At 35.1% G+C, this 16,641-nt stretch overlaps 1 protein-coding gene across 2 annotated transcripts; it reads right to left on the reverse strand.

Moving 5' to 3' along the window:
- Positions 1 to 366: 366 nt before the first annotated feature.
- Positions 367 to 16,334, reverse strand: LOC126827126 (DDB1- and CUL4-associated factor 17). 2 transcript variants are annotated; one of them, XM_056102570.1, is made up of 15 exons: positions 15,789 to 16,334; positions 14,564 to 14,625; positions 13,755 to 13,796; positions 13,351 to 13,447; positions 12,668 to 12,804; positions 12,128 to 12,206; positions 10,257 to 10,346; positions 8,831 to 8,938; positions 8,168 to 8,243; positions 7,468 to 7,604; positions 6,133 to 6,242; positions 5,027 to 5,111; positions 3,426 to 3,530; positions 2,901 to 3,056; positions 367 to 2,041 (listed from the first exon to the last, which is right to left on the reverse strand). In XM_056102570.1, the coding sequence occupies exons 1-15, from the start codon at positions 15,912 to 15,914 to the stop codon at positions 1,841 to 1,843; spliced, it is 1,611 nt and encodes a 536-aa protein (XP_055958545.1). In that variant the 5' UTR covers positions 15,915 to 16,334; the 3' UTR covers positions 367 to 1,840. The 2 variants fall into 2 exon arrangements, with proteins under 2 accessions (XP_055958545.1, XP_055958546.1); XM_056102571.1 differs by lacking the exons at positions 12,668 to 12,804; positions 13,351 to 13,447; positions 13,755 to 13,796; positions 14,564 to 14,625; positions 15,789 to 16,334 and having other exon boundaries at positions 8,831 to 8,988; positions 12,128 to 12,147.
- Between the last annotated feature and the right edge of the window lie 307 nt (positions 16,335 to 16,641).

Consider the following 16,641-nt stretch of genomic DNA (forward strand, 5'->3'; position numbering starts at 1 on the left):
GTCAACAGATCCCTATCCAGAATCCATCAACCAGCTGTCATTGATAATGCAGTAGGAGACATTCCACGATTCTACATCATGACAACCGATTCAGTACGAACATTACGCCTGAATAGATTGCAAATAAGAGACATTCCACAAAATATTAAACATGTTCATTTTGAAGATTCTCCTGATCAATATCCAATTAAACGACAACCTGCAGCGACAAGACCAGAACCAATTAGCCAATGCCCACAACAACAAAGACACCCTCAGAATTAAACACCACCAAAAACTATTATACAACACGGAATGGGTGCACTGTCAAAAGTCCAGCGCGTTTGGATGTGTCTAGATAAAATTACGAATAATTAACTTTACGAAAAAAGTAAAATGTGTTTATTTGAATAATTTTTACCAAGTTAAAGATTTACAGGTTAATTTCATTCATATTAATAATTATGTTTTTTTTTTTTTATTTTAGAAAAATAGGGATGTTATTGTTACAGGTAAAAGTGGTTATAACCTGTCACCCCTGTCACAGTTACATCACTACCATTGTAAACTGGTATATAACCCCTCTTCATTCTGACGCAGTAGACTGACCCAATAATCCGACAGCTGGTCGACAAACCTGGAAATATAGTCCACCGGCTGTTTTTTTGATGGATTATATATCTCCAGTATGTGTAGATGCAGAATCCGGATGATGCCACCGTGGCACCCTTGGGGAAATCTAAATATCCAAGATGGCCGACATGAGGCACTCCTTGAAGCAGTTCAACCTCTTATTCCGGCAGTAGGTCGAAAAACCTTTGAAATATAGTTCACCTAATATTTTTTGATGGATTATATATCTTCAGTATGTGTAGATTCAGAATCCGGATGATGCCACCGTGGCACCCTTGGGGAAATTTAAATATTCAAGATGGCCGACATGAGGCATTTTCTGGTTATTTAGTGGGGTAAAATATGCAACAGATTCTCGTGGACTTTGGTTTGAAGACAGTTTCTATAAGAATTCGACCCGCTGAATCCAATGTAGAAAGAATCATACTGGGACACAGCGTTGTCTTCAGGCCTGGAAATAACGGTTTTAGATATACCTGACACAATGTCAGGCACTAATGAAATAGTACCTGACATTTTCAACTTAGTGCCGGACATGAATTAATAATATCAATAAAAAAGAAAAATCATTGTCGAACAAAATGACAGGCACCAGAGGTTCTGTGCCTGACAACGCCTGTATTTGTGCCTGAAATTGTCTGTAACAGGTGCCTTATTTCCAGGCTTGTCCAAGATCCCTCATCTTGATATTACCAATGACAAGTTGAAACAGAAAGTAGGGCTTATCACAGGTAAATCATGATCTAGTCAGATTTACCTCAAATCACCATGGCCACCATCTTCAATAGAAGGCTTGATCTCGCTTTATCACCATACATCTTATCAAGCCCTTCGCATAATTCCCCGCATATTTCGTCACTAATTTGGATTGGCTAGAAAATATCATCGCTAACCAAGTCTCGCGCTTTCTAGCTAAAATGTCTACCTGTGATAATCGAATTCTGAAGTTCAAGGTTCGTTCAATATCAAAGTTTCCATGGAGGTCGCCATATTTGATTTGAGTGTGTTTGTGTCGCAGCCTGTGGTAAAGGGAGATAATGTACCTATAAGTTCGGGAATTTCAGACTAATCTAGCAACGGCTAGATGGTGTAAAACTCGCGGTTGTTGCTTCAGGAACATGCTTGACCACTAACTTGGCACTAACGATGGAATGTTTTTTATATTTCCGCTATGAATCGAGACCACAGGGGCTGGACGGTAATCACATTAAATTCAAATGGTATTAATTCATCTCGTTCTCGATCTATTCCGTCTGTTTGAAGCCGTCGTTCTTAAATCTTGGTTACGACTGTCATTATCATCATTTATTTCAGACTTATCTTCTGTTTGTCCGAATAACTTGTAGACCGTACACACAAACTTAGAACTTCTAGCTTTGACAATATGGATTATAGTATCTTTGTCCATGTGGACCTTATGTTCATTAAACTGAAAAATAGAACATTAGCAACATCAAAAACTAAGCAATTTGTAACAGGGAAATATCTTATGGTCAGCACTCTTTTAGTTTTCAAGCCCCTGTTTTTATGGAATAATCTACCTTTCACTTTAAGATGTTGCACAATTCTTCTTTTTTTTATGATTATATTGTCACTTTGTAAAGTGATACTGAACATGCAAAGGGAATGGGTGAGGGTCTAGTGGGTTACAATTCACCGCTTATTCTTGACAAGGAGTAAGGTCGTCTGTCCAACATTGTGGGTTTTCTCTGGGTCCTCCGGTATCCTCCCACTGCTAAAGACCCCTACAAGCAAGAAATTTATTGAAATAAAAGTGAACTATGTTTGTCCCGAAATGACCTAGTTTGTGTCAAGTGGATGTTAAACTCTCTCTCTCTCTGATAGCAAGCCTGATAGCAACCTATTTCCACAATCTGATGTAGGATAAAAATCATAAGTCAAGATTATTCATTATTGGATTAAATCATAAATTAGGGTTGAGCAGCAAATCGGATTCAAATTCAGTGAAAATCTGACACATAAGATGGCATCGAGATTCGATTAAGGTCTTTTCATGTTAATTAATGTCTAATTAATAGTTTATATTACAGTTCAGGCCTAAAGAAAGATCTGCAATAGGCAGATTTAGCTCTTGCATAATGTATGTTTAAATATAAGATTTGAGTACATTTAATATCAGAGATATCCGATGACATCTAGAGTTGATTATAATCTGGTTAAGTTAATAAATGTCTAATTAATAATTTAGATAACATTTCAGACCTAAAGAAAGACCTGTAATAGGCAGATTTAGCTCTTCTATAACGTATGTTTAATGTTGTATTTACCTCATGATATGGTTCTATAAGTTGTATTCTATGTAACAAGAGACCAGTATAATTATCGTATAGATCTAAATAACCTTTCGTTACTTCAGCTCCACTTATAACACAACTAATTAATAATACATCTAATTCATTCTCATAATCAACATGATACACAGTCTGAAATATACAAATATATATACATGGTACACAGTCTGAAATATACAAATAATATATACATAACCAACATGGCACACAGTCTGATATACACAACTATCCACACAGTTTGAAATACACAAATATCATACATACAACATGGCACACAGTCTGAAATACACAAATGTTATATACATAATCAACATGATAATACACAGTCTGAAATAAAAAAATATAAATATATTGTACACAGTCTGAAATACACAAACATTATAAATATAGGGTACACAGTCTGAGATTTACATAAATATTATGTGGGGTTAAACATCCACTCGACACAAACTAGGTCATTTTGGGACTAACATATGGTTCAATGTTAAAGAACCTACTTACAATATTATTAGTCTCTTCACATAGTTCATCTTGAATCCATCTTTTTTTAATCTGTCTACCAGATGATGTTACAGTAGGAAGTTCAGATTTACAGTTTTTTTCTTTCTAAAAGGACAACAAAAAATAAAATTATTCATGTTTCATTTTTCAAAAATGTCCTGATGCAACTTTAAGCGGCATTTAGTATCTTAACGAGAACAAAATATGACACAGTTATATGGAATACAAGTTACTAAAAGAAATAATTTGTACTTGATAACGATAAGAGAATACTTGTCAAAACGTCGTACTATATGTGTATAAACCAGTGATTGTTTTCCATATAAATTGTGTTGTGTTTTTTTAATGTGCCCAATCACTAAATGCCACTCAAGGATTATAATAAATAAATAAATCTTTTTAGTAACTTGTATTCTATATATTATGTTGTTCTTAGTGTTTGACGTCTGCTTCCACCAAGACAAGTCTTATTTTTTATTTTTATTAACTTAGCACAGTGGTCTTTCCTGTGGGAGGAAACCGGAGTAAACCCACAAGGTTGAGAAGGTGCCCCTATCTCCAAGCCACATATATTCACAACAGGGACTTACATCACAACCGCAAGCCAGATGTGACCGGCCAGCTAGAGGTTGAAGCACGGCACTCTAGACTACCCCTATTCCATATAATTGTGTCATGTGTTATTATGAGGGACCGAAAACAATTATTTATCAGACCGAAAACAATCAAACAATCAATTATTTATTGGACCGAAATCAATCAATTATTTATTGAACCGAAATCAATCAATTATTTATCGGACCGAAATCAATCGATTATTTATCTTAAGATATACATGTATCTCAACTTTTCCTTCTAAGCGATGTTACTTTTTAATTAACCGTAACAGACCGTTTCATTGGCTGACCCCTCATTTCAAGCAGAACACGAGTTAAATAACAACTCTTCCAGATCCAAGTGTAGTAAAGACAAGTAAAACGAAATTTTGAACTATAAAAACGAAACGAAATAAGATCTGTGTTTAGCAGGACATTTTTATTGTTTTGTACAGTTAATAGTGATCAGTGCTTTGTAAAATAAGAATGTTCGTACCATGGACCAGGAACTGACAATGTTGTTGGATGAAATTTAAAAATCTGATTCACCAAATCGATGCAGAATTATTACAAGAAGAACAATGCCAATTTTATGTCGATGGGACTTGAATTGACAGAGCCTTGGGCTTTTTCCAAGAGCGTCACCAAAAGAAGAACAACAAAAAGATCAGTAGTGGTTAGCAACCAATTCCTGGTCCCAAAAATTGGGATTATTCTAACAATTGTTATATTCTTTGGAAAGAAATATCTTTCTAATCCAAAGTCAATAAAATTTGGCTGACTAACAAAATTTTGAAGGGAAAACCCAGGGCCCTGTTTCTCGAAATCTTAACTAAAGATAAAATCCAAATTTTAGTAGATACTTCAATTTTCTAAGAACTAAAATCAATCTAATATTATCCAATCAAATTACTAAAATTTGGATTTTATCTTAGTTAAAATTTCATGAAACAGGCCCCTGGTCATGAAGGTAAACTATTACTTCTGATCATTTCTATTTCTTACCTCAGATTCTTCATCTTTTATAACTATTTCAAAACTCTTCTCAAGCTGGGTTTTCTGTCCACGCCCACTAACAATCTCTAAGACCCTAGAAATAATACAAGTAGATTATAACACTAGAAATAATACAAGTAAATTATATTCCTAGAAATAATACAAGTAAACTAGAAATAATACAAGTAAAATATAACCCTAGAAATAATACAAGTAAACTAGAAATAATACAAGTAAACTAGAAATAATACAAGTAAACTAAGAAATAATACAAGTAAACTAAGATATAATACAAGTAAACTAAGATATAATACAAGTAAACTAGAAATAATACAAGTAAACTAGAAATAATACAAGTAAACTAAGATATAATACAAGTAAACTAGAAATAATACAAGTAAACTAGATATAATACAAGTAAACTAGATATAATACAAGTAAACTAGATATAATACAAGTAAACTAGATATAATACAAGTAATCTAGATATAATACAAGTAAACTAGAAATAATACAAGTAAACTAGATATAATACAAGTAAACTAGAAATAATACAAGTAAACTAGATATAATACAAGTAAATTAGAAATAATACAAGTAAACTAGATATAATACAAGTAAACTAGATGTAATACAAGTAAACTAGAAATAATACAAGTAAACTAGATATTTTACAAGTAAACTAGATATTTTACAAGTAAACTAGAAATAATACAAGTAAATTATATTCCTAGAAATAATAATACATGACCTAAATAACTACCACCTGACAGTATCATGACCATATTATTACCGGACACAAGAGCAGTGGCTGCTTAGTGAGTATTATGCTGGCTCGCTAACTAGGATTTTCCGGAGTGGTTACCCCTTGTTAGTGACGCAGGAAGAAAGGCCTGATAAGCAAAAGTGTCAAGTCATTTGGATGGGACAAAAAAAAAACAACCAGATGCTGTGTACATATTGGCATGCATGTAAAAGAACCCTTGACAGTTGGAATTTGAATTAAGATAGGTTGTAGTGCCGTTGTGCTCGAAAAATTATGTCAATCTTCATTATCTTAGTTAGCCGAGTTTGTACAGAACACAGGAGGATAAACACCATTTCAATCGTATTACCTGACAGTATCGTGACCTATATGTATTATCCTGCCTGATTCATCACCATGAAAAATAGCTTTATCTAACTCAATACTGTTGTTGTCTAAATCTAGATGACCACCTTTGATCTAAAATGTAATGATAATATATATACATTCACGATTCAACCAGCGGCTGCCAGGCAGGATACGCCCACATTTTCGAGAGATGGATAGAGAACAAGCTAACAAGAAAGTGATTTTTCCTACAATCAAGGGCCATAATTCAGGAAATTACAATTCGATATGCGAGAATATCGAAAGAAACTGAGATCTTTGTGTTATAAACTTACATTTCAAGTTTCAACAAAATCTATAGGTTCCACAACCTTGATATACCATATTTTTACGCTATTTTAGAACGAACGGCGGCCATTTTGTCTGTCAATTTTAGGCCGATTTTCACAAAATTCGAACTCAGCAATCCTTAGGGTGTAACAGTGATATAATAATACCTTTTTTTAAATCGGATAAAAATTATGACCTCAATAGGGTCCACAAGCTAAAAACGCAATTTTTCATACAATCCGGGGCCAGAATTCAGGAAGTTACGGTCTGATATGCACGAATATCGGGAGGAACCGAGATCTTTGGGTTATAAACTTACATTTTAAGTTTCAACAAAATCGGATAAAAATTGTGACCTCTATAGGGTCCACAACCTTGATATACCATATTTTTACGCTATTTGAGAACGAACGGCGGCCATTTTGTCTGTCAATTTTGGGCCGATTTTTACGAAATTCGAACTCAGTCATCCTTAGGGTGTAACGGTGATATAATAATACGTTTTTTTAATCGGATAAAAATTATGACCTCTATAAGGTCCACAAGCTAAAAACGAGATTTTTCGTACAAACAGGGGCCATAATCCATAAAGTTTCGATCCGATACATGCCAATATCGAAAGCAGCCGAGATCTTTTGGGGATAAACCTATATTTCAAGTTTCGTCAATGAAAATGATGGACGTATAAAAATAGCTTTATCTAACTCAATAATGTTATTGTCCAAATCTAGATGACACCTTCGATCTAAAATATAATCATATATACACCAAATTCATGCTCCTTATTTCAAAATTAGCAGCGTAATTAAAAGTGTGCATTAATAACTGTGAGACGACTTGTTCTCTGGAGATTTTATGAGAAATGACAACTTTGTGTTAAATATGTTTGTTAATTCACTTGTGCTTTAGGGGTTTAGCAATAGGACAGACGACCCTATTCCTTGTCACATACAAGATGGGAATCGAAATCAATGACAGACCATTTGGCCACCCAACTCCGCAGTAAAAGTGTTAAATATAAACTTACAACTTGTCTGTCTATAAAAGAATAAACCAGAAAACATCCAAGACTACCATGAGGTGTAATTATAAAATGCCACGGAAAGCCACCAAATTGAACATTATGTTGAGAACATTTCACCTCAAATAAAACAGGCGGACATTCTGTTAAAAATAAAAATAAACAATCTGAAATGCTCTATGTGAAATCAAGATGTACAGAAGACTCTTACAGTATCAATACAATATGCCAGATTACACAGTATGTCAGAATACTCAATTGCCTCAATACCGGAAGTATTATTGTATCTTCAAATACCGGAAGTATTATTATAATGCACCCTTGAATACCCAGAACTTCAAATATGATAATGCTTTCTGTACATTCAAAATTGATTACATGTCGTAGTATCGAGATGTCGGAAGTGACAAAGTCCATTGTAAAGAATATAAACACAGATTAAAAGCCTTAGTAATTTGACCTTATTCTAATTTATCATAAACATAAAATGGGGTTTAATGTGTCATTCTAATTCATCAGAAACATAAAATGGGGTTTAAGAGTTATTCTAATTCATCAGAAACATAAAATGGGGTTTAATGTCTTATTCTAATTCTTTTACATGTATGTAGTGGACCTCCTTTTCTGTACAATCCGAACAACTAGACAATGAATTGCTGACTAAATCTCATCCCCAATGAATTCATATAATAAGAAGAGCAGTTACCTGTTACTTTAATGTTAATAGGTATACCATTGGTATAGATTCCATTTACCATATATTTATCTGTGTCTGTTCTGTACTTATTACACAAAAATATATATTTTATAATCTGTGGTTAGTCACTGAGAGAGAGAAAGAGAGAGAGAGAGCGAGAGAGATATGTGGATTAACCTCCACTCAACAAACTAGGTCATTTCGGGACTAACATATGGTTCAATTATATTTCAATAATTCGCTTGCATGTACTGTCTTTAGTATTGGGAGGATTCCGGAGGACTCAGAGAAAACCCACAACGTTGGACACGCATAGGGGTCTTTAGTAGGTGGAGGAAACCGAAGGACCTAGAAAAAACCCATGAGGTTGGACAGGCGACCTTACTCCTTGTCACGTACAACTGGGGAATCGAAACCATGCCAGTTGACTCAATGACAGAACTTACGATACAGCGCGCACACGCTCACCATTCCGCCAAAAAAACCCCTTCTTATCATATAAACCAAGACATGTAATTAGTGCGAATTATTAGGCTGTCAAAGGTTCTTTTGGATTCACATCCAGAGTGACAACAACGGAAGCGAACCTGAGACTCACTGAGTGACCGCAGTTCCCTAAAGCTGGAAGATACGGGTACCATGATTATCTGAAATTAAATAAAATTCTCCTACCTTTCTTACAATTTCTTCAAAGTTAAAGAATTTAACAAAACCTGATTGATACATTATTATCAACATTCCTCCTATTATCATAGCATCTAATACACCTGTTCCCCATGTCTATAAATAGATTGTAAACAACTGTCAACAGATACACCTGGTCCCCATGTCTATAAATAGATAGAGAACCACAGACTAGTAAGCTGATACCGTTGACTAATGAAGCTAGGTCTTTTAGTAATGACAATTTTTTGTCATTCAATGATATAAGTGATCAGTAATCTAAACTAATGTTTAGTATGTATAGAAAGTGGTTAGAAATTATGCAGTAAGTCATTACGATAATTAGCAGGTGTTTAACTAGCTGTAAAAGATGTCACTCCTGGTGACTAATTATAACACCCATCATTATCCAATACACAAACCTGAACAATAGTGGTGTATATCATTCAATAGTCCTAGTTTAAACACCTTAGTGACAAAACACCTACTTAATGACTACTGCCTAATTACTAACAATTTTAACTAACTAATAAACATTATGTATTTAAACTGATGACTTTTATCTATTCTATATTCATTTATAAAAGTTATTTGATGGTCAGTCAGCGATATCAACTTTACAGTGATAGATCGTAATCGGTTGTCAACAGATGATGATGATATTTATATAGCGCATTCTTCCACTACTTTTATGTTCTTAAAAATATGCTTGAGTCAGTTGTATTGCTCTCAATTACGAGTCAGTTGTAGCATTTAAACAGCCATGTTTTTAATTGACACTTGGAAACAGATAAGGATGGAGAAAGTCTAACATGCTCAGGAAGAGAATGCTATAAAGTTGATGCTATACAACCAAATGTTTTTAAATTTGTTTTCATACCCAAAGCGAAGAGTTATAGTAGGTTGATATAAAAACCACTTTAGGTCTTGTACGAAATGGAATGAAATGGTGTTTAATTTAATGTCCTACTGTTCTGCTCCTACTGGGCTAATGAAGACGGGCATACGCACTACTATGTGCTATGAGGGGAATTTTGCCTGGGCAGCGGCACTATGATCTACTCTTATATCGATTTCCAACTGCCAAGGGATCTTTAACATGCATGCCAATGTATACTTGGGACCTTGGTTTTTCATCCCAACCGAATAACTACAGCTTTCCTTGTCAGGCCCTCCGTTCAGCACCACTGACAAGGGGAAGCCATGTTGGAAATCCTGATGAACTTTCTCGGCCAAAGCAGGGATCGAACACCCGACCTCCAGGCTAGCGAGCTAGCGTCTTACCCACTTAGCCACCGTGGCTCCCTAATGAAGATGGAGGTCTTGTGGGTGTAATTTTATGAATAGTCTGATAATGATAATTAGTCTCAATATCATACATACTTCATATATTTTCGATCAAATACCAATATAACAAATACGCGGAGCAGCTTACCCTTTTATCTATTTCTATCATACCAATAAATTGTAGAGGATTTACATCAAATACAGCTAGAACCATAACTATTGATACAGTTACACCAGCCTACAAGATATAAACAACATATTGATACAGATATACCTGCCTACAAATATAAACAACATACAGCTAGAATCATTAACAAGAGCATCGCTAACGCAGCAATATACGTCCACATTCCTGTTTTGTTTGATATGGTCCAGTTTGCATTGAGGGTCTGTGAAATAAAACTGGGTTGTAGGACTGCTATCAGTTTAACACTTCGTTCACATTAACAGAACACAATTTTTATTTTAAAACAATCGATGTCTTTATTCTAAATGCATGACGTTTCGAATAGGTATGCAAAGTTTCAAAAGGATCTGTTAAGAAGTGCGGTCTGTAGGCAAAACACAAGACACACAAACATTAGGCGTGGCTCTGTCCCAAGGGGTCGAGCATGCACCAAAAATAATAATAGAGGTCGGCCTAAGGATTAAGGAATAAGTATAAAAAGTAGCCTTAGGCTATAAGGAATAAGTATAAAAAAGTTTTCAAGATGATCGATTAAGAAATGCGGTCTGCAAGTGACACACAGACATAAAAAAAAGAAAATGGGCGTAGCTCTGCCCCTGGGGGTTGGGTATTCACCACAAATAATAGGGATGTTCCTTAGGATAGAAGGAATATGTATGCTAGGTTTCAAGGTGATACGATAAGAAATGCGATCTGTAGATGACAAACAAATAAATAAATATAAGGGATGGGCGTAGCTCTGCCCCTGGCGGTCGGGCATGCCCCAAAAACAATAGGGATCATCGTTAGGGTATAAGCAATTCATATGAAATTTTTTCAAGACGATTGATTAAGAATTGTGGCCTGTAGGTGACACACAGACATACAAAGAAAAGAAAATAGGCGTGGCTCTGCCCCTTGGGGTCGGGCATGCACCCCAAACGATAGGGATGTTCCTTAGGGTACAAAGAATAAGTATGCATAGTTTCAAGATGATACGTTAAGAAATGTGGCCTGTAGACGACAAACAAACAAATACAAAAAATGGGCGTGGCTCTGCCCCTGGGGGTCGGGCATGCACCAAAAACAATAGGGATCATCCTTAGGGTATAAGGAATAAGTATGTAAAGTTTGAAGATGATCACTTAAGAATTGTGGCCTGTAGGCGACACACAGACACACACACACAGACAGGGGCGACGGCAATATACGTCCACATTATGAATGTGGACGTATAAAAATGAGAATCCTAGTCGAAATGCCACTCAATCAATCTGGTTAAAACACAGATCCTTTTTCGTTTCGTTTTTTTATAGTTAAAAATTTCGTTTTACTTGTCTTTACTACACTTGGATCTGGAAGAGCAGTTATATTACCAGCATTTTGGATGATGTGAGGGATTAGCTAATGAAACGGTCTGTTACAGCGAGTTTTTGGAGTGAGGTGCCAACCCACTATAAACATCAACGCTGATTGGTTAACCAAATGTCTGACATCATAGGGTCAAAAGTATTTTGTATGACCTCTGAAGCTACCTTACACTACTACAACGAACAGATCTTCATGTAGTGTAGGCCATCAAAAGTATAAAAAAACAAAACGAAATATAGATGTGTATTTTAATCAGAATGCCACTCAATAAAAAAAAGTAAATGTATTCCATAGAACCATGTCCAGTGCATCACACAACAGATCAGCCATTTTGATAAATTTCTGATCAAGAAATCTGCCATGTAATTGATTCTGTCCTGTTCCAGAGTAATGCTTGGTTTAACTAAAACTGTATTTAAAGCTTTACGTACAGTGAAATAATTTCATTCTCAATAAAAAATGCATGTGGATATTTTACGAACCTGTCTTGCAAAAGCCGACATTTTATTATGTGTTGATCTTATAACTAATGTTTCCTGATCAACACTCCAAGCTAATTCCCTAAAATAGAAAACAACATCACGTTAAAAATAACTCCCTGTTTACAAACTCGATGATCTGATGACTATAAACATATTCACACTAATTAATCTATCACAAATTTGCTTCCAATCCCTCTCAAAACATTGTATTCATGAGGAAATACCCTAAGATATAAAAAAATCTATTTTTAGAAGCCCTGTTTGTCACCTTACTTGATTGAGGGAGGGCCCATTTTCAAAATGTATTTGTCACCCTGCAAAAAGGTTTCGTCCCCTCCCCCCGTGAAAAAATTGTCGACCATAAAAACAATAGATATACATTGTCTGTCAATTTTAGAGCACCCCTGAGAACACTTCTCGCCCCCCTCGTTGCTCTGAGCTAGTTACAACCCTGGTAAACATATGCCTAACCTTTTCCTCAATCCACTTTCAAATGAAATAAAATATTGTTTATATGAAAAAAAAAATAAGTCTACGAACCTGAAGTTAAGATGTGATGATAAATAGAGATCATGTAGAACCTCACCGGACGTTAAATTATATAAACGAAGATGATTATTGGCTGTAATAGTTATTAAACAATCATGTTGATATAATCTGGACAAATGTAAACATTCCTGATAATAATAGAAAATAAATAATATTACACATTTCAAAAGCATAAAGAAACGGGCAACGAAACATAAACCCACAGTAGCTAATAGTAAGTGAAGGGGGACTGCACCACACATAATTTAAACAAAAACAAATCTATGGACAAGACACAATATGCAGAAATCACAAACAAACGAACATATCAAATTCCATAAAGTCTTTTTTAGGTAATGTGAGAATTTAAAAGACAATAAAAAATAACTAGCATGCAGCACAAACTTAAAATAAATATTTACAGTATCAGTAATTAGATGATAACTTAATTCACTGTAACCTGGGTATCATATAATCATGTGTATTTAGCACTAATTTCTTTCATATTCATTTAATATAAAATCTTTGTTTAAAAATTTGTAAAAATCATTTAAAATCACCCAAAATCATCTAATTTGTACTTGTGTCCAGTTTAAAGCTGGCATGACAATATTACAATAATATACACTCGAGTGGCATGACAAGATTACAATACCATACACAGTGGCATGACAATATTACAATAATATACACACCTGAGTGGTATGACAAATTAAGGCATCTTCTATTTTTCTATTCGTTGGTACAGATGGTAATGTATAAACAAGGCGAGGTGAGCAGGATAAAGTATTCCTGTAATTATAACATTTCAAATCCATTAACAGAGATATGCTAACAAACCAAGATGATACCTCTTATAGCCAATACCAGGCACAAATAAAAACTTTGTAAGAAATAACACATAATTCAATAAACTATAACACATTAAAGAACAATTACTGATTTATTTTGGCAACAGTTTGAAGAGTATTCTCTCAACATATGTGTTAAGTTTATTGCTCTATCAAGTTATTAAATGCCTCTAAAACACATAATTCCTTTCTCCCATTTGGAACATATTAAACACATCCAGGGGACAAAATTTTCTAACACCACTTACCCATTATAAAAATATCTGTAATTATCAAAAAATATATTGCTTCTGAAATGAAAGAAAATGAGTTAAAATTAAACAATGTCCGTCCCCGCAATGGTTCCTATTCAGTAGCAGAAATATGTATCCTGTCAATGTATGGTTTTATTTTCTGGTGGGGTCACGGTGGCTAAGTGGGTAAGACGCTGGCTCGCTAGCCTGGAGGTCGGGTGCTTGATCCCTGCATTGGCTGAAAAAGTTCATCCAGATTTTCTGGTGTGGTTTCCCCTTGTCAGTGATGCAGTACGGAGGGCCTGATAAGAACAGCTGTCTAGTCATTTGGATGGGACGATAAACCAAGGTCCCGTGTACACATTGGAGTGCACGTAAAAGATCCCTTGGCAGTTGGAAGTCAATATAAGAGTGGGCCGTAGTGCCGCTGTCTGGGAAAAATTCCCCCATAGCACACTGTATGGCGTATGCCTGTCTTCATTAGCCCAGTTCAGAGCAAAACAATAGGACGTTTAACCCCATTTCATTTCCTTTTATCTAATTTCTGGTGAGACATTTTCCCTCAGCAGGGGAGAATGTCACAGGATTAATACATGTATCAATATTGCACTAGCATATTTTATATCTGTGTTTTGAGGTTTCCATAGTTTGTTCTATGTCGGTATTGTTGGGTGTGTCCGTCACTTGGGCTTGTATATTGTATGTGATTGGTTTGCAATTCCAGCCGCGAAATGCATAGGGATTCAAATACACTAGCACAATATTAATACAAATATTAACCCTGCGACTGGTATATATTTGAGTAATATTATATTTGTAGTTACCCCTCAGTTGATATGTGCTTTGTGGAATGTTTTTCCCATACTTTTCGGAATGTTGTTTTTCCCTGAAATATAATCAAATAAAAATATTCAATCAAATACATGTAATAGTATTATCAGCTATGATTATTTCATAAGAGTCAACAGAAGCAGGGGTTAGAGTCTGTGGGTTGCTCTTCACCATTATAGCGTAAAAAATAACTTTGAAGTCTTGTTGCATCATTTTAATGCAAACTACAATATTGTGGTAAATGAATCGCGAATAGGAATATCAGTCCATAAATGGTCCAATTGATTTCAGTATCTACAAACACTCCAGTGCCTCTTATATGTGTTCAGTAAAATATTTTGATGGGGGAGCCACGGTGGCTCGGTGAGTAAGACGTTGGTTCGATCCCTGCATTGGCCAAGAAAGTTCATCGGGATTTTACAGCGTGGTTTTTTAGTGATCCGTGACAGAGGGTTTGACAAGGGACAGTGTATAGTTATTTGGATGGGAAGAAAACGGAGGTTCTGCATAGACATTGGTGTGCACGTAAAAGATTCCTTGGCATTTGAAATTCGATGTAAGAGTTGGCTGTAGTGCGGCTGTCTGGGCAAAATTTCTTCATAGCACACTGTATGGTGTATGCCGGTCTTCATTAGCCCAGTTTAGGAGAAGAATAGTAGGACGTTAAACCCCCTTTTATTTCATTTTTGATGGGCCTCTTATTAATGTGACTGAATTCAAGTCAGTAGATTATCTACCATTGAGATTCTGGATTTGTATTAAAGGACAATATTGGTGTCAGTCATTATCACATATGTGATAGAACTGGTTAGTTTTTTGAATTGTTAGACTGCATTCCACAGTCTCATACAACAACTTTTGGTCTTGGAAGGAATTATTATTGAGCAGAAATTCACCCGTGTATCTGTTATCATTCGTCACTTCAGTCAGTTATATAGATGGATAACTCATGTTAACCTTTCGCGTTTGTCACTTCCGTTTCTTGAAATCTTTGTTACTCAGCTATCGTAGCAATGATCTCTGTGTTAAAATTATATTTGGAACATGTTTAACGAGTTCTATCACATATGTGATAATGACTGACACCAATATTGTCCTTTAAATAAGAATGTTAAACAATCACTTTGGATTATAGGTCATGAAAAGTTAGATATTGTTAAAAAAAATTACTTTTAAGTACCTGGTAATAAAGAAATAAAGACGATCTTTTACGTTTACCTTACAAATGATATTCTTTAAAATCTTCAAGTTTCTTCTATAACTATTACCACTAGCATATTCCCTTTGTAGCAGGTGGAGATATATACTCTCTGATGTACTGCACGGCCGTTTACTGCAACTCATTGTCTACAATCTAACGTATTCCCTACATAAACCTCGAGTTCATTGTCAACACAAATCAACAGATTCTCTACATAAACCTCGAGCTCAATGTCTACAATCTAACGTATTCTCTACATAAACCTCCGGCTCATTGTCAACAATTCAACAGATACGCTTGTTGAGATGGATCAATATTAGCTTTATAGCTTGTTTTGCAATCCAAATAAATTATTATGTATTGTATATAATATGTAGCCTAATTATATTTTAAATCAATACTGTTTAAATCAACAAATACGCTACAGAAACCTGGAAATAATTAAGGCAGCTATCACAGACAATGTCAGGCATAGATTTAGGCTTTATCTCTGGTCTTTTCTGTGGTGTTATACTTAAAATACGTGTCCCACACAAAGTCAAAACATCTTAGACCTGATGCTACATATTGATAGAAAATGTCATTTCATTCAATTCTTCTTTCTTGACTCATGTCTAAATAATTACACTTGACTACATCTAGAATAAAACACAAAATAATGATTTATTAGTAAACTAAGGCCTGGCTTATGTTGCCCTACGACGCGTTAAAAATGACGGCGACTAACGGAAACTGGGAGCTTGCGTCGCTACAACTGAATTTATCCACGACTGGATTTGCAACCACGAGCAACCAGTTGATCATAGTCGTAAGTGAGCACATGTCGCCTGACGTTAGTTGCAGAATCGGGGCCACTTAACGGATCACATG

This window comes from Patella vulgata, chromosome 7 (genome assembly GCF_932274485.2).
Source record: "Patella vulgata chromosome 7, xgPatVulg1.2, whole genome shotgun sequence".
Taxonomy (NCBI): Eukaryota; Metazoa; Mollusca; class Gastropoda; family Patellidae; genus Patella; species Patella vulgata.

Coding starts and splice junctions, on each gene's coding strand:
- LOC126827126 (XM_056102570.1), bottom strand. CDS start 15,914: ATGAGTTGCAGTAAACGGCCGTGCAGTACATCAGAGAGTATATATCTC. Junction 13,448..13,754: donor TACAGATATTTTTATAATGG/GTAAGTGGTGTT, acceptor TTATAATTACAG/GAATACTTTATCCTGCTCAC. Junction 2,042..2,900: donor TTATAGAACCATATCATGAG/GTAAATACAACA, acceptor TCTATTTTTCAG/TTTAATGAACATAAGGTCCA.